General features: G+C 40.1%; 3 protein-coding genes across 4 annotated transcripts; 2 read left to right on the top strand and 1 right to left on the bottom strand.

The window, feature by feature from the left end:
• Nucleotides 1-1,336: 1,336 nt before the first annotated feature.
• On the bottom strand, nt 1,337-2,698 carry LOC139562796 (methylmalonyl-CoA epimerase, mitochondrial-like). 2 transcript variants are annotated; one of them, XM_071380848.1, is made up of 3 exons: nt 2,629-2,698; nt 1,834-2,177; nt 1,337-1,708 (listed from the first exon to the last, which is right to left on the bottom strand). In XM_071380848.1, the coding sequence occupies exons 1-3, from the start codon at nt 2,696-2,698 to the stop codon at nt 1,556-1,558; spliced, it is 567 nt and encodes a 188-aa protein (XP_071236949.1). In that variant the 3' UTR covers nt 1,337-1,555. The 2 variants fall into 2 exon arrangements, with proteins under 2 accessions (XP_071236949.1, XP_071236950.1); XM_071380849.1 differs by lacking the exon at nt 2,629-2,698 and adding an exon at nt 2,432-2,564.
• Nucleotides 2,667-7,463, top strand: LOC139562793 (U3 small nucleolar ribonucleoprotein protein MPP10-like). The gene is made up of 11 exons (XM_071380842.1): nt 2,667-2,805; nt 3,188-3,863; nt 3,979-4,139; nt 4,259-4,439; nt 4,576-4,717; nt 4,861-4,928; nt 5,532-5,669; nt 5,793-5,903; nt 6,427-6,534; nt 6,723-6,953; nt 7,180-7,463. Exons 1-11 carry the CDS (start codon nt 2,720-2,722, stop codon nt 7,327-7,329), a joined length of 2,052 nt encoding a protein of 683 aa, XP_071236943.1. The 5' UTR covers nt 2,667-2,719; the 3' UTR covers nt 7,330-7,463.
• Nucleotides 7,464-8,176: 713 nt separating this feature from the next.
• LOC139562795 (IST1 homolog) lies at nt 8,177-19,639 on the top strand. Its single transcript, XM_071380847.1, has 10 exons — nt 8,177-8,310; nt 8,969-9,065; nt 12,097-12,277; nt 14,154-14,241; nt 14,641-14,724; nt 15,754-15,864; nt 16,057-16,224; nt 16,554-16,679; nt 17,253-17,298; nt 17,431-19,639. Exons 2-10 carry the CDS (start codon nt 8,978-8,980, stop codon nt 17,601-17,603), a joined length of 1,065 nt encoding a protein of 354 aa, XP_071236948.1. The 5' UTR covers nt 8,177-8,310; nt 8,969-8,977; the 3' UTR covers nt 17,604-19,639.
• The last annotated feature ends 5,187 nt before the right edge of the window (nt 19,640-24,826 follow it).

Below are 24,826 nucleotides of genomic sequence, written 5' to 3'. Positions count from 1 at the left end.
ACTGTCAGAGGGTTGAATAGTTATGTAATCAAGATACACTACCGGTCAAAAGTTTTAGAACACCTACTAATTCAAGCGTTTTTCTTTATACTATTTTCTACACTATAGAATAATAGTGAAGACATCAAAACTATGAAATAACACATATGGAATCATGTAGTAACAAAAAGTGTTAATTCAAAATATATTTCATATTTGAGTATCTTCAAAAAGCCACCCTTTGCATTCTCTCAACCAGCTTCATGAGGTAGTCACCTGGAATGCATTTCAATTAACAGGTATGCCTTCTTAAAAGTTAATTTGTGGAATTTCTTTCCTTCTTAATGCGTTTGAGCCAGTCAGTTGTGACAAGGTAGGGGGGTATAGAGAATATAGCCCAATTTGGTAAAAGACCAAATCCATATTATGGCATGAACAGCTCAAATAAGCAAAGAGAAACGACAGTCCATCATTATTTTAGGTCAGTCAATATGGAACATTTCAAGAACTTTGAAAGTTTCTTCAAGTGCAGTCGCAAAATCCATCAAGCACTATGATGAAACTGGCTCTCATGAGGACCGCCACAGGAATGGAAGACCCAGAGTTATCTCTGCTGCAGAGGATGAGTTGATCTAGGCACCAGACTGGTGACAAATGATGGGCAAAGCTACTGAATGTGCCTATTTCACAGCAAATTAAACGATTACATGTTTAACACTGCAGAAAGTCACCGACATAAACATATTGCCTGAAATGTAGTTCCAAAACAAGAGCCTGACTAATGTCATTAGGAATATATGCTAAAGGCTATGAATTTATATTCATGCAGAAACTGTGAGGAAGTTCCTTTTGCATTTCTTCACTCCAATTCCCAACAGCCTGGGGAACTACGGCACTGAGGAAATAAGAAAAGCCTGCTGCAACACTAAAGATAAGACTGGACAGGCTGCTTAAAATGTCCATGCAATTAAACTTAAATGCTTTTAGTACACTGAAACAACCTTATTACACTCAATATATGCTTAACATATCTGTTTATACATTTTTATATTAAGACATTTGCCCTGTTGCATAGCAAGCTCAAATTAAATTATCAGAAGTTGCAAATCAAAAGGCCATTTTGCTTTTCTTCACAATGAGAGAGAGCATTCCTCTGAGAGCCAGCTGAAAGGTGCATGATTATTGAATTTGCTCCTAATAAATATTTCCCAGCAGCTCTATAATCTCAGTTAAAATCAGTGTGAAAATAAATGTTGAGTTGTTTCACATAAAAAACATTTATCTATGTACACTTCACGTTTGACTTGCACGTGAAATTAATTAATACATTTGACATTTTTTACACACCATACAGTGCTTAGAGTCAATCATATAATTTATTCACAGCAGAGGCAAATAGACACTTACTTTTAATGAAGATAAAGATGTTTTTTTAAATGGATCAAAACCCTGGTATTAAACATATTTTTTAAAATCTACCTTTGCTATCATTATTACTGGTTGAAAAAGTGCTATAATGAATCAATTTCCAAACCGCATAATTGTGAACTACAGAGTTTTTGAGACCTGTGGGTATTCAGGCTTGCTCCAGTTCCACAAGTACTCCATCGCAGTCTTTTGGGTGGAGGAACATGACAGGTTTCCCATGAGCGCCTATCCGTGGTTCAGCTGACAGGGTTCTTATGTTCCTAGCCTTCAGATCCACTATCGCTGCATTGATATCATCAACCTGAAATCACAAAAATAACATACAATTCCATTAGAGAACAGATGAGGAGACAAGGATAGAGTGAGTGAATACAGCCCATTCACGTGGGCTGAACAGCATATGCACCATTGCTCAGACTGACTCACCTCAATGCAGATATGGTGCATCCCACCAGATTTGTTCTTCTGTAGGAAGCCTGTGATTGGGCTCTTCTCCCCGAGTGGGTGCAGCAGTTCCAGCTTGGTGTTACCCAGCTCCACAAAGACAGTGTAGACTCCATGCTCAGGAAGGGGAACTTTATCGCTGACCTGAGCCCCCAGCACATCTCTGTAAAGAGCAGTGGCTTTCTCCATGTCTGGTACAGCTATAGCGATGTGATTTAGCCTTCCCAGTTTCCAGACAGATCCTGGAATACCTTGGCAGAGTGGTGTTGAGGTTGAAAGTGTCCTCAGGGTTGGAGAATAAGTGTGACGAACACACTTTGAGAGACCTGTAACAAAATTAATTAAGTGTTTAGTACAGCCATACCATGCTGTTTTGTTTTCCGGAGTACGGGTCATATTTGATTGAATATGCTACCTGGATAAGTCAAGCAGCTAGCAACAGGGAACACTTGCTAAAAGTACATCTGCACTAACAACGGAGGATTTAGCTTACTTTGTTGTGTAGCCTGAGATCAAGTCTAACGAGACTGTTTTTGACATGTGAAACAATATTTATCACATATCAGCTATCTATACTTACGTGCAACCTTCAACACGGACGCCGCCATATTTTCGAAAAATCGTGCAACTTAGGATAGCGAATCGCTTTGAATGTCAAGACAATGGGATAGAGCACACTTATATTGCTTTTCAATTAAAACCCGTACATTGCATTTGTAAATACAGTTATTTTAGATATTAATGTTGTCTATCCAGCTTGCTAAATCTTAACCTGACCTGCTATCCGGATCTTTGTAGCACAACAGAGATTGTTTCCGGGGGGAGCATATCTTCTTGTTACACACATGTCCACATGTGAGGAACAACGATGGCTACCGGGGACATAGGTAACACGTTGGAGTGCTGTCTAACGCTACTTAACATAAAAACTGCACATCCAGAACATTTTCTTAGGTAAGTGCAACATTTTTATAATAATATCCAGATATGTTTAACTTAAATCAATTAATGTACTTGCTGCCATCGTTACACAATGCTAAGGCTAGCTAGCATATAGCAAGCAAACATCTGCAAGCATTCCCTGTTTGGTTAGCCAGACCACGTCATCAAATATTCTTAAAGATAGCCCAGCAGCACCGATAAACTTGATTCTAGTAATTTAGCTACACTTGATTAGTTGAGCCAGGTATGGGTACTGGGCTAGAACAAAACCCTGCACACCCCGTGGGTTTTCAAGGCCAGAGTTGGTTGAAGAAGACTGCTAACGTTACTAACCGCTGTACTACTTGAAGAATACTAACAAACATTGCTATTTGTATTTTTTCTTTGTGTATAGTCTTCAGGGTGCCGTGGCAACAGACTTCACGTATCTCACGAAGACCCTGTATGATTTACACAAAACCCACGAGCCAGCAGGCTCAAAGGGAAGCCCTCTGGACCAGCTGGTGGTTGAGAACTTTGACGAGGAACAGATATGGCAGGAGCTGGAGCTCCAGAATACTGCAGTGCTGAAGCACTTTGAGACAGCAGTGAGTCAGGCTGCCTTGGATACAGCTCTGAGTATCCTGTTTGATGAAGAGGATGCTGATGAGGAGCCAGATGAAGGGGTTGAACAAGATGGTGAAGAGGAGACGAGAGATGGGGATTTGGAAGATGATGGGCAAGGAGAAGAACCACCCATGCTTAAAACTGCTATGGATGCCTTGAGAGGGGATAACACAGACGAGGACTCTGATCTAGATTTTGATGTGGACGCATTAGAAAAACAAGCTAAACAGAAGAAATGCTCAGCGGTGAGAGAGTCAAAACCACTGGGTCCTCCATCAGAGGTTGATGACAGGTTCTTCAAGCTCTCAGAGATGGAGTCCTTTCTGGACGATATGGACAGAAGGGAGGGGAAGGAGGGGGACGGTGATGTAGACTACTTCCAGGACTTGCCCTCTGGAGATGATGATGACATAGGCCTCTTCTGTGAAGATGTTTCTTCCAAAAAAACAAAAAAAACAAGCACAGTATGTATCATAGATTTTCTCTCTGCCAGGCCTGGCTACTGTTCTGTGGTGTTTCTGGTCATTATTGTAGACAAACACACTGAATTCCTATTAATGTACTATGTTCTTTCTGTAGCTGAAAAGTTCCAGGAATCTGAAGTACAAAGACTTCTTTGATGCTGTGGATGATGATCCTGCACAAACAGCTGACCAATCAGACGCAGAGGATGAGAAAAACAGTATAGATGGGATGCAAGAAGAAGAAGGTGATGATAATGACGAAGAAGAAGAAAATGAGTAAGTGGCTGATGCAGGAATCTCATATGAATGTCATGGTTGGAATCAAAAAGGAATATAGGGCAGGGATATTAATTTTGTACTTAAGATAAGAGTTGTTTGTTCCTTTGCTGTTTTAGGGACTTCGTTGAGGATGAAGAGTGCAGACAAGCCAAGGAGGCTTTGAAACGGGTGACCTTTAACTTACCTGCAGAAAGTGATGACAGTGAGGGAGAAGACATGGTGGACATCTTTGGAGGAAAGTCTCAAAATGCAACAAAACCTGAACCCAAATCATCCTTTGAGAAACGACAAGACAAGGCAAGCTTTTCCTCAGGGGCTGTTTTAGAATATCTAAATTGGGTTGGGTGTCATTTAATTTACTATTTTTTTCATCTGCCGTATATATAACTTTATGTAGCAGACTAATGAAATGGTAAATTCTTACCTTACACAGATGGCTGAAAAGATACAGGATTTGGAAAAGGCTGCCATGGGAGAAAAGCCATGGCAACTAACAGGAGAGGTGTCTGCTCAGACTCGTCCAGAGAACAGCCTTCTTGAGGTGGATGTGGCATTTGACTCAGCCTCCAGGATGGGTACGTACCACATGCTTGTCAGTCTGTTCAGTTTAGCTGTCAGTCCCGTTGGAGATGGTTTAGTATTTTACTTACTGCAAGTTTGTGTGTGTTAGAGAGGGTGTTTGTTCAGTCAGGTAACATTTTGCTCTGTTTTCTCTCAGCCCCTGCTGTAACAGAGGAAACCACTTTGCAGCTGGAGGACATAATCAAGCAGAGGATTAAAGACCAGGTCAGTGTATAGACGGTCGGTTGTTTAGCAACGAAACTGACCAATGCTCAACTAGGGGGCAAAACAGACTGGGTTGGCTTAGATTGTTGACAACATGTAAACTATATTTCGTCTCCACTGTTTATTGAAAACATACATTTGCACAATGAGAACTTGTCTTTCAAGTACATTGTTATAGTTTTTGCTAGCTAGTGAATTTGAGCCATTTTAGCATAGACATCATTCAAAACAAGACATAGTATCAAGAACAAGATAAAACTAGCTGAAAAGGGCCACCTATGATTCTCCACATGGCAGCGTCAGTCATTGTTGCTAGCTACTGTATCTGGCCATTCAGAATCACAACATCACACGAACGTCTGCACCATTGAATCGCGTGCATCGTTTTCGTGACGTTGTTAGCTAACCCGTCTCTAGAGACATAACTCAATCTTGACAAACTGAACAACTATTCTCAGTTGGATCCAGCTGAATGTGTCATCATCGTTTCATTGAGTAAATGGGTAGAACAAGTATAGGTCTATCCAGTATTTAGTTCCGATGTAACCACATTGGCACATTTCAAAGGTGATTTTATTTTCTGTCTTGTATTTTTTTTCGAAGGTGTGGGATGATGTGGTGCGCAAGGAGAAGCCTAAGGAAGAGGTATTTGAGTACAAGAAGAGGCTGACTCTGGACCATGAGAAGAGCAAGCTGAGCCTTGCAGAGGTTTATGAGCAAGAGTACCTCAAGCAGAATCAGGTAGTTATTCCATTATATTTTAGTGTGAACATACTTGGCTTTTTTCTATATTGCAATTAAAGCATTTTTTGTTTGTTGAATGAATTATTTATATTATTTCTATCTATTTCCCTTGTATTTCAGCAAAAGACAGAGGATGAAGAAAACCCAGCCCATGCAGAAATTCAAAAGCTCATGGATTCTCTATTCCTTAAACTTGACGCTCTCTCTAACTTCCACTTCACACCCAAACCGGTGAGTTGCTTTAAAAAAGCATCTTGTATCACAGCATCTCTAATCTTTTTAAAGATCTAATTTAACTGTACTGTATATAAGAATAGTGCGTAAGTAGTATTTTTGTTGTCTCTGTCTTTCCTATATATAACTTATTTATTTAATGTAATATGTTATGATGTTCTTGTCTATTATTGTTCTGTACTTTGTCATGTATTTGTATGTTTTATGTGGAAAACTGTAGCATTTGCATGACAACCAGAATTTATGCTTGTCTTTTAAAGATGCTATATTTAAGCAATAAGGCTCAAGGGGATGTGGTATATGGCCAATATACCACGGCTAAGGGCTGTTATGCATGGCGGACTGCCTGAATACAGCCCTGGGCCGTGGTTTAAAAATAAATGTTTTGTCATACCTGAATACAGTGCTATACCAGGGCTGTCAGAAAATCAGCATTCGGAGTTCGAACCACCCAGTTTATAATGAAGGGAACGCTTTTGCACAGTGTTGATATGTTTGACCTTTTCTTTGTGTCCTGCAGCCTGTTCCTGAAGTGAAAGTTGTCTCCAATTTGCCTTCTATTGCTATGGAGGAAGTTGCTCCAGTCAGTGCCAGTAATGCCACTCTATTGGCTCCAGAGGAAGTCAAGGTTTGTCATGCATTCCTCTCCATAATGTTTCATGTTATGGGAAATCGTATTCTAGTGGAGTATACTGACGTGTACAAAAGCATTCAAGGGTTGAAGACAACCAATGAACTACTATGTTTTCCATCATAGTAGCCTTTTAGGAGATGCTTCTGAGGCCAGGGTAACATCCGTTTCCTTTCTGATCTTAGGGGAAGAACAAGGCTGGAGACGTGCTGGGTGACTCTGAAAAGACCCCCACAGACAAGAAACGAGAGAGACGCAAGAAGAAGAAGGTGAAGCGCGTCAAGATCCACGAGAAGGAGAAGAGACAGAAACTGAAGGAGGCTAACAGAACTGGAGAGAATAAGAAACAATCAAAAGCAGAGGTGGCAGAAAACCTCAAGAAACTCACAAAGGGAGGCAAAGCAACATTATTAAAGGTCAGTGTTTTCTTTCTGCATGTCTCGTTTTTATATTTAGTTAACATTGTTTTTCAAATGAAAGCCCCTCCATTATATTTGTGTGATCAATATAGACTGATAAGGCCATTGTGTACTCCACACATTTTCATTTGTATTTATTACAATAGCTAGGATTCAGCTGTCACAGTTGCAAATAGTTTCTTAAAAATAGATGTTGAGCTTTTTTTTATTTGTTCTGTTCAAGGATGAGGGGAAGGATAAAGCTCTCCGCTCCTCCTCCGCCTTCTTCTCCCAACTACAAGACCAAGTGAAGAGCCAGATCAAAGGAGCCAAGGACCCGGGCTCCAAGAAGAAGAAACACAAAGAAGTCTCAGCCAGCAAACTCAAGTTGTAACATTTAGATTGTTATGATGATGTATGTGTTATGGTAATGCGTATTTCTTTGTACAGATTTTTAAAGAGAAAGCTGCAATTTATGTTAACCAGTGCTCGCAAGTTTGTAATTTGCAATAAAAAAAGCTAAACTTGTCACAATGTAATTTATTCTAACTTTTTGTGACCAATTAGATTCACACTATTAATCTGTTCAGCTAATCGATCTGTGAGCATCAGGTGAAAAATCTGCTGATGTGCCCTTGGGCAAGGCACTTAACCATCATTTTCTCCAGGGTCACCATACTACTATGGCTGACCCTGTAACACTGGAGCCAAACTCATTCCATGGAAGGTCTGCTGTTTTTTTTTTGTTTCAATGAAGACCTAGACAACCAGGTGAAGGGAGTTCCTTACTAATGTGATCTTAATTCATCAATCAAGTACAAGGGAGGAGCGAAAACCCGCAGGTATTCGGAATGAGTAGACATCCCGTAAAACCACATTTTACTGCACTTCCGGTGTACGTGATTAAAAACGTGTATTATTATTATTTAGCTAAATAATTGATTAAATTAGTGCTTCTTGTTCAAAGTTCACACCACTACTACTTGCAGCTTCTTTTTCATGTGAGTGAATATTTAAAGGGCTTTTATGATCTAAAGAAAAAAGAGCTGCGGGGTGTAGTTTTGAAACTCGGTCTTGCTGCCCTGTGCAGTTTGACCAGCTATATTGTGGTTGTCTTTCTCAAAACATATCTGGCTATGTAGCTAGTGTACTGTACATTTATGGCATTGGGTCTAATTTCTTTGAAATCTATTTTATGCCTCTCCAATCCACCATCGCCTTCTAGTGGTGTAAACAGCAGGTGTAAACCGGCCACGTTTTGAAAATGTCCCGTGACGTCACTGTCATCTGTTTCTTTGTGGGATAGGAAGGCTCACATTCACGGAAGTCAAGCAACTCGCCAAGTTGCTGTTTACCTAGCTAACGATCCTAACAGGTAATGTAAACAAATTGTGTATTAGATATAAAATGTACATTATTATATATACTATGCTTTTATTGGTTGATCGTTTTTTATAGGTAACATTACTGTAGCTAGCTGGAAACGTTTTGATTCTAACATCACTACTTTGTTTATCAAACTAGCTGACGTTAGCTAGCTATCTTGCTAGCATAACTACTAGTAGCTAGCTAACTAGATTTCTTCATCCTTGTTGTGCAAACTAGCTAGTTAGCTAACCATTTCCTTTACTATGTGATCCATGAACGTGGATTTAGTTAATTAAACTAAGTAAAATGTGTATGCTTTCTGAATTGCTGATAGAGGCGATGTAAGTTAGCCAGTTATTCGTTTCAGAGGGTGGATACTACTGTTAGCTCAATGGCTGTCTGTTTTATATGCCCGCTTCAGTCCTACCTGCCTGTAGTTACTGGTGTGGCCATCAACACGCTCATACGATGGTGATGACTCACTAGGGTCGAAACCTCTCCTTATTCCCTCTCCTTATTCCCTCACCTCCTTCATCTTCACGTTCTCTGATCAAAGGATAGGTGAAAACAATATGGTGGGTGATGTCAGTGTGGCAAAGAAATAGTCAGACTTGCCTGTATGTATTGGCTCCTCTTTTTAATACCAACTTATTTTGTTTCCTTAGCTGGCCATCATGCTCGGTGGAGGATTCAAAGCAGAAAGACTCCGGGTCAATCTCCGACTGGTGATCAATCGCCTGAAGCTCTTGGAGAAAAAGAAAAGTGAGTCTGGCAACTACAGTACCTGTCAAAAGTTTGGACACACCTACTCATTTCAAGGGTTTTCTTTCTTTTTACTATTTTCTACATTGTAGAATAGTGAAGACATCAAACTATGAAATAACACATGGAATCATGAAGTAACCAAAAAAGTGTTAAAATCTACAGTTTATATTTGAAATTCTTCAAAGTAGCCACCCTTTGCCTTGATGACAGCTTTGCACACTCTTGGCATTCTCTCAACCAGCTTCATGAGGTAGTCACCTGGAATGCATTTCAATTAACAGGTGTGCCTTAAGTTAATTTGTGGAATTTCTTTCTTTTTTAATGCATTTGAGCCAGTCAGTTGTGTTGTGACAACGTAAGGGTGGTATACAGAATTTAGCCCTATTTGGTAAAAGACCAAGTCCATATTATGGCAAAAACAGCTCAAATAAGCAAAGAGAAACAACAGTCCATCATTACTTTAAAACATTACATTTTCCGGATTGACTAACCTTCAAGAACTTTGAACGTTTCTTTAAGTACAGTCGCAAAAACCATCAAGCGCTATGATGAAACTGGCTCTCATGAGGACCGCCACAGGAATGGAAGACCCAGAGTTACCTCTGCTGCAAAGGATAAGTTCATCAGAGTTACCAACCTCAGAAATTGCAGCCCAAAATAAATGCTTCAGAGTTCAAGTAACACACATCTCAACATCAACTGTTCAGAGGAAACTGTGTGATTCAGGCCTTCATGGTCAAATTGCTGCAAAGAAACCACTACTAAAGGACACCAATAAGAAGACTTGCTTGGGCCAAGAAACATGAGCAAATGGACATTAGACCGGTGGACATCTGTCCCTTGGTCTGATGACTCCAAATTTGAGATTTTTGGTTCCAACCGCCGTGTCTTTGTGAGACGCGGAGTAGGTGAACGGCTGATCTCTGCATGTGTGGTTCCCACCACATGACCTGGCCTCTACAATCACCCGACCTCAACCCAATTGAGATGGTTTGGGATGAGTTGGACCGCAGAGGGAAGGGAAAGCAACCAACCAGTGCCCCGCATATGTGGGAACTCCTTCAAGACAGTTGGAAAAGCATTCCAGGTGAAGCTGGTTGAGAGAATGCCAAGACTGTGCAAACCTGTCATCAAGGCAAAGGGTGGCTACTTTGAAGAATCTCAACTATAAAATATATTTTGATTTGTTTAACATTTTTGGGGGTTACCACTAGAGGTCGACCGATTATGATTTTTCAACGCCGATACCGATTATTGGAGGACAAAAAAAGCCGATACCGATTAATCAGCCGATTTATTAGAATTTTTTTTTTTATATATATATCTCACACACACACATTTTTGTAATAATGACAATTGCAACAATACTGAATGAACAATGAACACTTTTATTTTAACTTAATATAATACATAAATACACACACACACACACACACAGCTCTGAAGTGACAATGATACTGAAGAGTCTGCTTAGGAGACAAATACTCTCAACTGTTTGAATAAAAATAGAGTTTAAGTTACCTGTGATGAATGTTGAAAACAAAAACTTTAATTTCTATATGCAGGAAATCCTGTTTTAATAATGGGCATGGTAAGAATTGACAACCAAAGTGCGAGTCATAATTCTCATGACACCTTCTAGCAAACTCTGAAAAGCAGTTCCTTCATTTATTCCATAGGATATTTTTAGATTCACTTAAAATAAGGTCTGTGTTTCGTGTAGGCTTACACCACCGTGCCAATTTTATAACTGTGTAGATATCCATAGGACAAGGTAACTCTGATCAATATTGGCTAAATATAAGCGAAGATAAAAAGTTTTGTAGAGTGGATTCATGAAAATATGTTGACAAACATTACCTTATCCTAGTGAGATTTACACGGGTATCAAAACGTCGAGGCGGTTTAAGCCTGCACAAAACAAAGACCTTATTTGAAGTAGATCAAGACATTCTCTATGGAAGACATGAACGGTAAAATAACTAAGGAACCCCTTTCAAGTTCAGCCGCAAGTTATTACAGGAATTATAACGCGTCTCTCTTTATTTCTCTCTAAACCATATACCTTTGACTAATCCGGAAACTATCACCTCGAAAACAAAACGTTTATTCCGTTCCGTATTTTATCTAACGGGTGGCATCCATGACTCTAAATATTCCTGTTACATTGCACAACCTTCAATGTTGTCATAATTACGTAAGATTCTGGCAAATTAGTTCGCAAAGAGCCAGACGGCCCAAACTGTTGCATATACCCTGACTCTGCGTGCAATGAACGCAAGAGAAATGACACAATTTCACCTGGTTAATATTGCCTGCTAACCTGGATTTCTTTTAGCTAAATATGCAGGTTTAAAAATATATACTTGTGTATTGATTTTAAGAAAGGCATTGATGTTTATGGTTAAGTACACATTGGAGCAATGACAGTCATTGATTGATTTTTTTTTTATAAGATAAGTTTAATGCTAGCTAGCAACTTACCTTAGCTTACTGCATTCGCTAACAGGCAGGCTCTTCGTGGAGTGCAATGTAATCAGGTGTTAGAGCATTGTACTAGTTAACTGTAAGGTTGCAAGATTGGATCCCCCGGGCTGACAAGGTTAAAAATCTGTCGTTCTGCCTCGTTCCTAATCCGTCATTGAAAATAAGAATGTGTTCTTAACTGACTTGCCTAGTTAAATAAAGATTAAATAAAGGTGTTAAAAAAAATAATAATTAAATCGGCGCCCAAAAATACCGATTTCCGATTGTTATGATCGGCCGATTAATCGGTCGACCTCTAGTTGCCAGATGATTCCATGTGTTATTTCATAGTTTTGATGTCTTCACTATTCTACAATGTAGAAAATAGTTAAAATAACGAAAAACCCATGAATGAGTAGGCGTGTCCAAACTCTTGACTGGTACTGTACATACACACAAACAACGTGCAAGCTGTAGCCTCGTCTCTGTTAATTGACATTTTTGTATCTCGGGTTGTCTTTAAAATAAATGCTTACAGAATGGATCTTCTGTCTCTTTGTAGCTGAGCTAGCTCAGAAGGCGCGGAAGGAAATTGCAGACTACCTGTCAACAGGGAAGGATGAGCGAGCACGGATCCGTGTGGAGCACATCATCAGAGAGGACTACTTGGTAGAGGCCATGGAGATCCTAGAACTGTACTGTGACCTGCTGCTGGCTCGCTTTGGCCTCATCCAGTCCATGAAGTAAATGAGCCAGCCTAGAGGACTCGGACAAGGAGGCTCTTTCTCAATTGTTTATTTCCTTGCCCCCTTGCCGCCTCCTCAAAACACATTGGATGAGGGGAGAAGCCTTGGGACTTCTCTTCCAATGCGTTTTGAGACCGAGACGAGAGAGGATGCAAGGATCGAGTAAAGGCAATTGAAAGAAGAGACAATTTCTCCTGGTCAAGGAAAAACTCCTTGCCCTATTATCGGTGTTTGAATTTATCCTTCAGGGCTTGACATTTAATGCTTGTCCGGGACATGTAAAACAAGTAGTTGGACCAGAAGAATATAGATTTACTGTAAGTTGTCTGGATGGACATGCAAAAAAATTAAATCCTAAAATTGCTCCGATCAGAATTGGACCAGTGTCTTCCGCATGCAATGTGTTGCGCGCTGTTCTCCCAATTTCTGCAAAGCGCATCGGAGCAGAATTATTGCATTGACAGGGTATTTGTTGATATTCCTTGCTAGTTAGTGAGTTATTTGCCCAGAGACAGTACATTTTTGGTTTACAAACAGATCATACGGCCATGAAAATCCTGGAAAAGTCATGTGTGCATCCCATGAGTATATGCCAGTGTCATTGGGCCTGCGGGGAGAGATTGCAGCAGCTAGACTATGGCCTATAAAATAATGATAGACAAACAAACAGACTAGTTAGCCAATTCAAAACATTAGTTATTATTTAGTTAGGTATCTTGGTAGTTAAGTATTTAGCTAATAGCATGTATTAATGTCAGGTCCCGATGACCTATGTTGTCTAGCGCTCTTGAATAAATTACCTTCACGCAGATGAAAGCGTTAACCTACTCCTGTTATAAAAAACGCATCTCAAACACTCAATTGGGAGTTGACTCTATTCCCCTCTATTCAACATTGGGCATGTCATTCTGACAGTGTTAAAACATATTATTAGAATAGCTAGGGCCTGGACGATACCAGTGGCGCAATATTTCTTCCATGGCAAAAATGAAAACCCGAAGCGGATCCAATTCTTTGTTCCTTTTTAAAAACCTGCTGTATGTAAAATATTGTGTGCTGTAGCTTAGAAAATACATAAATGACTGGATGACAACATAATGTTTGTTTCCAACATCAGGGCTGTTTTCCTAAAGACGTTAAATCCGCTTTGTGTTTTGTTTCCATGCCACGGTACTAACGAGTATCGCCCCGGCCCTAAGAGTAGCCTAATTTTGAAATTACTCCTATCCTGTCAATAGTTCTCCACGAAAACCTTCATATGGTTAGTAATTTACCTTGCTTTGAAGTAGCCGACATAAGCCATTTGATCCCTTATTCATTAAATAGTATTTGTTTGTAAGTGTAAAAATGATTTACGCTATTTTAAGGATTGCCAACCATTCTCCAGGAGAGCCTTAAAAGGGCGGCAGGTAGCCTGTAGGTTAGAGCGTTGAGCCAGTAACGAAAGGTTGCTGGTTGGAATACCCGAGCCGACAAGGTGAAAAATCTGTAGACGGGCCCGTGAGCAAGTTACTTAACACTAATTTGCTCCAGGGGCTGCAGTACTACTATGGCTCACCCTGTAAAACTACACATTTCACTGCACCTATCTGGTGTATGTGACAAAACATGTATTTTTTTTAAGGGGCTGTGTTCTATTTTTTTTAGACATATGCAAAGAAGTCAATAGGCGGAGGGTGGCTTACATTTTTACGATTCTCTGTATGGTAATGATAAAGGTATTTTGTAAAGTGGTTCCTTGCATCATACAACACAATTTTATGTCTCCCTTTTGGCCCATGATGTTACAGACCATTTTTCATTTGAGCTTTCAGACGAGTGAAAAGATCTGTCACGCCATGTCCTTAACACCTATTTGTCTGTTTCTTGACAGGGAGCTGGACCCTGGCCTGCAGGAGGCTGTGTCCACTCTCATCTGGGCAGCCCCACGTCTGCAGTCTGAGGTCAACGAGCTTAAAATTGTGAGTAGTATGCAATGTGCGTTAACATGTCTAGTCGCTTGGACTAGTCTTATTATACTGCCTAATTTAAACCCTTGCATCCCACCCCTGCCCCTTCCCCAATACACATGTAACTATTGGACTATAAATTGTGCCTTTCTGTATTATACTTATGCTATGTATTATTCTATTCTACTGAGCCATTTACTTGATGTTCGTATTCTTATCTTTTATTATTTATTGTTGTTGCATTGTTGAAGGAACCTGCAAGTAAGCATTTAGTTGGACCATATATACAGTGCGTATCCCTTACATACGACTAATAAAACTTGAAACTAGTCCTCAGTAAAAAAAAATGTAATGCAGTTTGTACACTTTTTGCTGTATTGTGATCCTTGATACTGTGCTTTCTCCATACAGGTGTCTGATCAGCTGTGTGCCAAATACAGCAAGGAGTATGGGAAGCTCTGTAGGACAAACCAAATCGGGACAGTCAATGATAGGGTATGCATTTTGAGATGGTCTGCTTCAAGATACAGTACCAGTCAAAAGTTTGGACACCTACTCATTCAAGGGTTTTTCTTTATTTGTACTATTTTCTACATTGTAGATCAAAAATATGAAATAACACACATGGAATCATGTGGTAACCAAAAAAGTGTACAAATCTAAATATATTTTCTATTTGAGATCTTTCAAAGTAGCCACCCTTTGCCTTGATGACAGCTTTGCACACGCTTGGCATTTTATCAACCAGCTTCATGAGGTAGTCACCTGAAATCCATTTCGATTAACAGGTGTTCCTTAAAATTAATTTGTGTCTCAAACGCATTAAGGAAAGAAATCCCAATCAGTTGTGTTATGACTAGGTAGTGGTGGTATACAGAAGATGGCACTATTTGGTAAAAGACCAAGTCTATATTATGGCAAGAACAGTTCAAATAAGCAAAGAGAAATGACAGTCCCATCATTACTTTAAGGCATGAAGGTTAGTCAATACGGAACATTTCAAGAACTTTGTGCAGTCACAAAAACCATCAAGCAATATAATGAAACTTGCTCTCATGAGGACTGCCACAGGAAAGGAAGACCCAGAGTTACCTCTGCTGCAAAGGATAAGTTCATTAGAATTACCGGCCTCAGAAAATGCAGCCCAAATAAATGCTTAACAGGCACATCTCAACATCAACTGTTCAGAGGAGACTGTGTGAATCAGGCCTTCATGGTCGAATTGCTGCAAAGAAACCACTACTAAAGGACACCAATAATAAGAAGAGACTTGCTTGGGACAAGAAACGCAAGCATTGGACATTAGACCGGTGGAAAGTGGGAGCTCCTTCAAGACTGTTGGAAAAGCATTCCTCATCAAGCTGTTTGAGAGAATGCCAAGAATCTAAAATATATTTAGATTTGTTTAACTTTTTTTTGTTACTACATGTGTGGTATTTCATAGTTTTGGTGTCTTCACTATTATTCTACAATCTAAATTTATCTAAACTTTTGATTGGTATATTTCCCTACTTTACCCCATAGCTCATGCACAAACTGAGTGTAGAGGCTCCTCCTAAGATCCTGGTGGAACGCTACCTCATTGAGATTGCCAAGAACTACAACGTGCCCTACGAGTCAGACGCCATGGTCAGAGTGAGTAGCTGATGATGATAACCTGTCTGTCTCCCTGTGCCCACCCCCTGACTGACTCTACTATTTATATACTACCAAGTCTGGAACCAACAGGACCCTGAAAGCCCCCCCCCCCCCCCCAAGCGTTAAGACTGCTAAATAGTTAACTAGGCATGTGATGAATAACATTTAATTTTAATTACACCCCCGCAGCCAGAGGTGTGTAGAGGCGAGGAGGCTGACCTCATAGACGTGGATTCTGACTTCAAGAAGCCAGGCGGAGGAGGTGGTGGCGGCGGCGGCGGCGGCTTCACCGCTGGAGCCATGCCTATGCCCATGGGCCCCCCATCAGCGTTCAGCTACCCAACACCCAAAGGAGCCGTAAGACCATCTTTTTTCCAATAGTGTCTTGAATGACACCACTCTTGTTTGGCGAGATCGTTGCTTACAGATGGAGTCCGCAGTAGGGGGGAAACAGCGCCGCTGACCGCTATTGGTCGTGCAGCAGTACATATTGTGCTTTTCTATTCCACGTGTGCGACGATGTCAGAGCGGAAGAAAACAGTCTTAGTTGTTTGCAGTAACTTCGTTGTTGTTGTAATACCGCCAACAGACATGGCTGTTTCACCATTAAGGATTCCAGCTTTAAGAAATGTAGAGATGTTGATGTGAATGTGATGTTTTTATACATGTATGTTTTTTTTCTTTAGATGCCCGGCCCCATAGGGTTCAACGGCCCCTCTGTTGGCACATATGATGCCTTTAACAACTTCCAGCCTCCAATGAGAGGAGGGCCGCCCCCTGAGCTGCCGAGCTGCCCTCCCACCTACCAGTCTGTAAGTGTCAGAGCCCCCTGCCCCTTCTGCTTCTCCAGACAGATGGACAGACGGCCAGTTCACCTTTCAGGGAAGAGGAGTTCATTATAGTTTGCTTGTGCCATCGCTTGTCTCTGCAGCACAGTGCTATGCTTCAGGGACGTGATAGGGATTGGATAAGAACAGATAGAATACCAGCTATGGCCGTTTCCACATTAACTGCTAATCACTTACCTTGTGCTGAACTGCATACGACTGTCTTTTGAATGCTCTGAGTGATTTATAATATGCGGAAACAGATCTGCTTGCTGTCAAACTAGTATGTTACTGGATGTGGCAGGGAAGCAATGTTCTTCATAGTGAAGTGAATGCAATTTGAGGTTAGTTATATTATGAGCAAAAAGCAAGAGCTAATTCTTACCCCAGCGGTGTTGACTTTCTCTGCAATGCACTACTTCAATGATTATTCCTCCCCCAATCACATACTAACATCCAAACTTTGTTTTTCTCTGCCTTCTCATGTATCTATACAACTTTAACATGTCAACATGCAGGCAGGGTAGAGAGATCATGATATGTGTGTGTATTTTTTAGATTGATGAGCTGTCTATTAAACCTTCTGATCGATCCCAGGTCTCTGGTAAGTTGTTTTCAAATAATATTTCATTTTCTACACGTCAATCTCTTCAACGATATTGTTGCTTGCTTCTTGCATAAGGGTTGTATTGGGGTGTATTTGTAATGTCATTCTAAACCTATGTTCTTTCCACAGGCCCCGGGCCTTCATCCCAGATCTACGATAACAACGCTCTCCCTGAGCTGCCCTCAGTTCCCGACACGCTTCCCACTTCCTCCTTTGGAGTTGGACGAAACACTGCGAGCTCTGATGACATCGACTTTGATGACCTGTCACGCCGCTTTGAGGATCTGAAGAAGAAGACCTAGTCCTCCAGTATCCCATCATGCTGTGTTGTCAGTCGCTACAGTATCAGGAAATATTTGGATTGGCACTGATGTTAACATTAACTGTACCTCATTCAAACAGGTAAAGGCCCTTTAGAGGGCTATTTGACAGTACATTTTGAAGTATATTGTATTATCGACTACGTCCAATCAAAACTGGGCCGTATAGATGTGATCTTTATATGAGCACTTTGGATATAAAATGGCCTTCCTGATTGTTACTAGTACTCTATGTAACACCTCAATCTTTCTCGCTGCTATGGTTGTCACGTATCCCCTTGACTCACAGTATGAGCCAATATTTGGTTAATAATCGAATAGTCGAATAATCTAATAGTGTCTCTCGTCCAGAGACTGGATTGAGTAATACAGGATCTCAATAGTTTGTCGTTGTGGGTTTCATGAAACAATTTTTTACCGGTCACTGAATCGCATACTAGAAAAAACTGTTTTCTGGCACACCCATTGTGTCAAAATTCAGGCCTAGGACATATTCAAGGCCGTAGCACCCTGTCTATGTTGGGTTTTACTCTCAGTACTCTGGCTCTAAACCTTTGGTGACGTCTGAAACCAGTTCTATGACCGATCTGTTACTTTACATGGGGTGGAGGGATTCAATCAGACTTGATTGATAAAGTAGGAAATTTAAATATGTAATACACAATGCTATTTACAGGAATTGTTTTATTTGTACAGCCAAAATATGTTGGTAGGTTGAAGGCAAGAGTTGGAAAATATGTTTATTTTGTACATATTTTCTCATAATAAAATCCTTTTTTTTTTTTAAAGAGTATTTAGTTTAACCCTATACATGCACTGTCCGTGTTTGTGTAATATAACCCATGCAGTGAATTGACAAATGGAATGCAAGATTTGACTAGTGACAGAAATTATACTCTATATGAAAAACCACTTGACCATGTAAGTTTGATGTAAATACGGCCCTCAAAATGTAATGGGTTCTTCCTCTTTGTGTAAAAGAGGTTTATAGTGTGATTCAGTATGTTATCTATGTATGTGTGTCCTATATGTGCCACACTGCATTTACCATCATCAGAGGCCTTCCCATTCTAAAGTATATTCAAATATGTACACGTAACATGCAGTGGTGGGAAAAGTACCCAATTGTCATACTTGAGTAAAAGTAAAGATGCCTGAACAGAAAATTACTTAAGTAAAATACTACTTGTGTAAAAGTCAAAGTATTTGGTTTTAAATATACTTAAGTATTAAAAGTATAAATTTCTAATTATATTAAGCAAACCAGAAAGCACAATATTTGTGTTTTTTTAATTTACGGAGAGCCAGGGGCACACTCCAACACTCAGACATAATTTACAAAATAAGCTTGTGTTAAGGGAGCCCTCCAGATCAGAGGCGGTAGAGATGACATGGGATGTTCTCTTGAAAAGTGTGTGAATTTGACAATTTTCCTGTCCTGTTAAGCATTCAAAATGTAATGAGTACTTTTGGGTGTCAGGGAAAATGTTTGGAGTAAAACATTGTTTTTTTTTTTTTGGGATGTAAAGTAAAAGTTGTCAAAAATATAAATAGTGAAGTACAAATACCCCCAAAAAAGACTTAAGTAGTACTATAAAGTATTTTTACTGAAGTACTTTACATCACTGGTAACATATATAATCTTTCTTAAAAGTTGTTCAAAGTTTTGATTTTGTGTTTGATAAAAATGTGTTGAATCTTGGTGATGGAAGAAGTAGTTTTGATGAGGGTGAGAAAGGGGGGTGGATTTGCTGTTCTTGTTTTATAGCTTGCTTTCACTAATATATGATGGGTGGAAGTTAGGGCTGTCTACTCCACCATCCTAAAATGAGACTAACACTAGTGTACAGTGACCCGCTCACTGCTTTGACTGATCATCCTCTAAGGTGTAATGTAGGATTGTTTGAAGAATGTTTGATACCAACTTTGATTAGCAAGTGTACCGTATATCTTGTCACATAAAACAGATAATAGCCTATGTTTTTTTCTGTCTAATAAAGGACATCTTTCTAATTGAAGTTCTGGGGTGGCTAATTTTCTTAGATGTAATTGTTTCGGTGTTGTCATATCTTGTCAAGTGAAGCAGTTCTACTGTAATCAAAGGAACTCAGTTGGTAGTGCAGTGTAGATTCTAGTACTGCCACTAGAGAGGGTAAATTACTACATGAACAGTGAAGCTTGACTGATATGGATGCCTCAGTGGATGTGGCAGATAAAGTGTTAAACAAAGGACACACAGAAACGTGTCTCCTAAGTGTTGAGGGACCCATCTCCAAGAGAGCAGGGTTTCATTCAATGACCTTGAAAATACCTTGAAACAAACAGAAATAAAAATAAGTGTACTTCAGTGGAAGCTCCTTTTCAGGAAGTTTCCCAAGATGTGTGCTTGCAGATCACAACCCAGGTTCCTGCAGAGGGAGGCTTGTTTGACAATTGTCTTGTGTAGATCTGTAGCATCGCAATGGGGTGTTTTCCTGGAACTCTCAGGAGCTTGAGGCTTTTGTCAATGCTGACATAACCTTTTGTCTGATGTGTTTTGGAAACCATGTGTTTGATGTGTTCGATACCATTCCATGAACTCCGTTCCAGGTATTACTATGAGCCTATCCTCCCCAATTAAGTTGCCACTGGCCTACAGTGCTCAGAGTCCTTATAACTTCAAAGAGAGGAGATGCTACATCAGAGTGGTCTTTGATCTGTGGCTCTCCTATTGTATTCATGGTCACATCACAGAGCGTCCTGTCCAGATGGCTGTCTGAGAGGTTCTATTCTAAGTTGTCTGTAGCTGCATGAATTTGCTTATTCTGAGAGTGTCAAACGGACCCAGCTAGGTGAGTCACTGTGCATCGCCACTAAACGTCTCTGACTGTGGACGATGATGAGCTGTTTTGACAGCTCTGTCTCCTCTCCCCGGTGGCAATAAAGGCTGCTACCCCCTTCTGAGATAGGGATAGGGCAGAGGATAGTCTTTAAGAGTCCAATGGTGTTCAGCTCTGCATGGTGCTGTTTACAGACAGGGGTCATGCAGTTTGTATGTGGCAGAATAGGGGATAGAGAGACAGGGGCACATACATGTCTGGTGGTGTAGGAATGGCTGCGGGGTACAGCCCGAGTGTTCACAGTAAACATAAGCCTAAAGTTGCTCAAACTGCTCACTACATAGGCTTACATGTTTGCGCACTGGAGAACTAGGATTTGTTCAGTGCTGGATTTTTTGTTGATGTTGAGAGAACATTTGATGGGTCTTGGGGTTTGGCCCCGGTTCAGCCAATGCTCTCCACCGGCCCCATTTTAATAATGTTCTGTGAAAAGGTCCTCTGATGCCACATACGATTACATTCGCACCTGGTGATGAGTGAGGTTACTGTCGAAAAACACTTTCAAGTTTAATTACATTTTCAGTGATTTTCCGCTGTTTGGAGTATTGAGTAAAGCGCATAGGGGAAATTAAGCAGAATAAGTCCTGGTTTCTCAGGTTGGTTTGACCTAACAACAAAGATCAACTAAGACAATTAAGTTACTGTGCACAATATAATATTATTCTTATTACATTCTACCTGAGGACAACACAACCCTCTCTCTGCAGAGTATAGAGTTTGAGGGGAGAGAGTTTAGCGAAGGGTTTTAAAATAGCAAGAATAAAAAGACAACAACCAATTGGAGAAGGCTGCTTCCCTGCCATGAGTCACCCAAGCGGAGGTTGAAGCCCTGAAGCCCTCTCCTTTCTGCTCATGGCCAAACTCTGACTGACTCAATTTAGGTTCCGAGAATATTAATATCCCCTCTTCCAACATTTTATTAGCTGGCAATTCCCCAAGAAATGTACTAAATTAATTTCTCACATAGACTTGTATTCATTAATTTGTGCTTTTTATTAAAAACCTATTCTGCGGAGGGCCCAAATCATTTTAACTGGGGTCAGATATTAGTTTGGAATGGATAACGTTCTGTCTGACCATTGGACCACCATTGTTGCTGCAGTGGGATTTACCTCTATGGCAATCTCCATTGATACTGAAGCCTTGCAGAGATTAAATGACGGATTACACAAACACACACATTTTCTCAGGTTCAGCCTTCAGTTCTATGGAGACTCACAAAATGAATGAACACATTATCAACTGCATGTACTGCACAATGGATCTCAAAGCACTCAGCAGAAATGTCATGTTTTGGTGGAGCTGCCTGTTTCTCATTACCCAGGGAGGCATGCAAGGACATAGATTGTTGTTTTATTTAGCATTCTTAGTCTTCGAGATAATGTGACCTTGCATACTTTCCTTACAGGGGGTTTGTGCACTACACTGTGCGTGCTAACTAGCAGAGGAAAAAACATATTAACATTGTGGACTGAGAGAGAGAGAAAGACAACTATACAGACTCTAATAGGTTTCTGATGAGGAGAGGAGAGTTCTGTTCTTTGTCACATCAGACTGTTAAACTGTCACCTCCTTTTCAGCTCCTTATCAGCTGTCAGTTCTGATGTCGGGAATGAGGAGTTAGTGACTCAATTGGTCCAGTCAACATTGTTACCATTATCAATACCAACATCAAAGAATTGTGATCCAAAAATCAACAGTTTGATTTTAAACTGAATAACCATTTGTTGACAACTCCAACATGTCTTTGCCCAGTGAGTTTTTTGGAGATCGTTATGACCTAAGCACCCTTTCTTGTATAATTAGCAAATCAGTAGTAATTATTCTGTTATGGGTTAGGTTGAATAATCTATGTGTATTGTATTGAGGCATAGGGAAAGTACAAAAGTGGCCTGTCTCTTGAGTGCAAGAATGATTCCATAAGGGTTGGATAGGAGCCATTTGTCTGGGGTTAGAACATGTTTTGCAAAAATTTATAGAAACCACCTGTCTGGTTTATGATAAGATCACGGTTAAGTTACTATCCAACTGTCTAGTTTCTGTGGGAAGATGGCTTTCCACGTCGTAGCAGGGGAGTGGAGTGAAGACAACCGGATGCAGATAGCGGAGTCGTATCTCAAGGACAGAGCCAGACCGCCATCTGACCCAGACTGGATCATCCTACTGTGACATCTACTGTACTGTAGCTAAAAGACTGTAACTATGTGTCCTTATGTCATTCAGCCGAAGCGTCCAATTGGGTGAAATGAATCTAATTTGAGCATTCTTTGTGTCCGCCTGGAGTTTGTACCAGAAAGTTAGAACCTAACAATTTAAACTGACATGGACAGAGCTGTTTATTCACATGTGCTGTTGGTGATCAACTCCATAGCTTGCAGTGACACACAGAGTTACGGACATGAGTCAGAGGAGTTCTTAGACAATCTCTGCCATGGCATTGAGATACAGTAACTTAGATAACTGTCTGGGGTGATATGAGTGTATTACTAATGGGTGTTACACTTTCTTTCATAACAATCTGCTGAGCACAGTGAACATAGGACTCACGTTGTGATGATGAGGGGAGAACACTGGAATATAACCTTATTTAGGGAAAAACAGTTTCAAAGACATACCTTGTTTTAATAATTTTTTTAATGTATTCCAATAAATATATAATACTAAGTGAACCCACAGATACAGTCACCTCCAAAAGTATTTGCACCCTTGACAAAGATGAGCAAAATAGACTGTATGAAATAAATAATACAAATACTGAGGTTTATTGTATGCTCATATTAAAAAAATATAGATATTATTTTATATTAATACAGTTGAAAGAGATTTTGTTGAACCTTTTACTGCAGTGGGCTAAATCAGGGTCACACAGTGTTTCTTGGTAGTCTTAAACAAATCTACTTTTAAACAAAAGTATACACCACACACACATGGTTATGGGCTTAAAATAGCGAGATATAGAGTTGAAATGTATTACATTGTGTGTTTGCATCCCAATATACATCACAGAAGACTGAAATATAACAAAACCGTTTGACATAGAAACACCGGATTTGACGGCTTTTTATTATTTATGAAATTTTGAATAATAAAATATGAATAACATTCCACCCATGAGGCCACTAGATCATTTCACTGCAGGAAGGGCTACCAAGTAAAAATAAAATCTAAAAAAGATACTGTAGGTGTCAAAATTATTGGCACCCGTAAAGATTCTTATCAATAAAATCAATTTGCATTAACGTTCTACTTAAAAAAATTATAATCTCAGTCTAAGGAACTGTATCTTCCATTGCTTCCCATTTCACGGGGGTATAAAAAAGAGGTAACACACATGTAAAATCCCTTTGTCATCCATCACCGTGGGGAAAGGCAAAGCACTCACAAATGAAAAAAGACAAATGGCTGTTGGCTTTCATAAATCAGGCAATGGGTACAAAAAAAACAAAAATACCACTAATCACTATTAGGGAAACAATTAAGAAGTTTAAAACCACTGGAGCAGTGGTGAACTTGCCTGGTAAAGGACCCAAGTGTATCGTGTCCCTACTCGCAGTGATGAAGATGGTTTGGGACGAAAATAAATGTCCAAGGGCCACAGTTGGAGAATGACAGAACATAACCGCATCTTGGGGTCACCAAGTCTCCAGATCTACAATTATATGCCACTTCCATGCCAAAAGTCTATTTGGAAGGGTTGCCACCAGGTGCTATGGTCAGATGAGATGAAAATAGAGGTCTTTTGCCACGCATACCGGTGGTGGGTTTGGCTTTGACAGAAAGATGCATATGCAGAAAATAACCCCATGCCTACTGTAAAATACGGTGGTGGATCTTTGATTTTATGAGGCGGTTTTGCTTCCTGGTCTTGGGGACCTTGTTAAGGTCAACGAACGGTATCATGAACTGTACCAAGTACCAGGACATTTTAGCCAAAACCTGGTCTACTAAGAGGCTGAAACTTGGCTACAAGTGGATCTTCCAGCAAGACAATGACCCCAAGCACACGTAAAAATCCACAAAGAAATTATTAATTGACCAAGAAAATCTACATTTTGCAAAGGCCATCTCAGTCTCCGGACTTGAACCCCATTGAAAACCTGTGGTTTGAATTGAAGAGGGCAGTCCATAAGCACAGACCGAAGGATATAAAGGATCTGGAAAGATTATGTATGGAGGAATGGTCTAAGATCGTTCCCAATGTGTTATTTAATCTCAGAAAAGATTCAATATAGCTCTGGTTTTCTATTATTTATTTTATACAGTCTTTTTTGCTCATCTTTATCAAGGGTGACAATGATTTTGGAGGTGACTGTATGTTACTTAAAA

This window comes from Salvelinus alpinus, chromosome 33 (genome assembly GCF_045679555.1).
Source record: "Salvelinus alpinus chromosome 33, SLU_Salpinus.1, whole genome shotgun sequence".
NCBI lineage: Eukaryota > Metazoa > Chordata > Actinopteri > Salmoniformes > Salmonidae > Salvelinus > Salvelinus alpinus.
This window is presented reverse-complemented; position numbering and strand designations above follow the sequence as displayed.

Bases quoted from the DNA above. Each gene is read 5' to 3' on its own strand.
- LOC139562793 (XM_071380842.1), top strand. From the start codon at position 2,720: ATGGCTACCGGGGACATAGGTAACACGTTGGAGTGCTGTCTAACGCTA. The intron at 2,806-3,187 runs GTAAGTGCAACA...CTTTGTGTATAG, and splicing joins CATCCAGAACATTTTCTTAG to TCTTCAGGGTGCCGTGGCAA. The intron at 4,929-5,531 runs GTCAGTGTATAG...TTTTTTTCGAAG, and splicing joins AGCAGAGGATTAAAGACCAG to GTGTGGGATGATGTGGTGCG.
- LOC139562795 (XM_071380847.1), top strand. From the start codon at position 8,978: ATGCTCGGTGGAGGATTCAAAGCAGAAAGACTCCGGGTCAATCTCCGA. The intron at 9,066-12,096 runs GTGAGTCTGGCA...GTCTCTTTGTAG, and splicing joins GCTCTTGGAGAAAAAGAAAA to CTGAGCTAGCTCAGAAGGCG. The intron at 12,278-14,153 runs GTAAATGAGCCA...GTTTCTTGACAG, and splicing joins GGCCTCATCCAGTCCATGAA to GGAGCTGGACCCTGGCCTGC.
- LOC139562796 (XM_071380848.1), bottom strand. From the start codon at position 2,698: ATGTGTGTAACAAGAAGATATGCTCCCCCCGGAAACAATCTCTGTTGT. The intron at 2,178-2,628 runs GTCAGGTTAAGA...ATTTTGTTACAG, and splicing joins TACAAAGATCCGGATAGCAG to GTCTCTCAAAGTGTGTTCGT. The intron at 1,709-1,833 runs GTGAGTCAGTCT...TTGTGATTTCAG, and splicing joins TGCACCATATCTGCATTGAG to GTTGATGATATCAATGCAGC.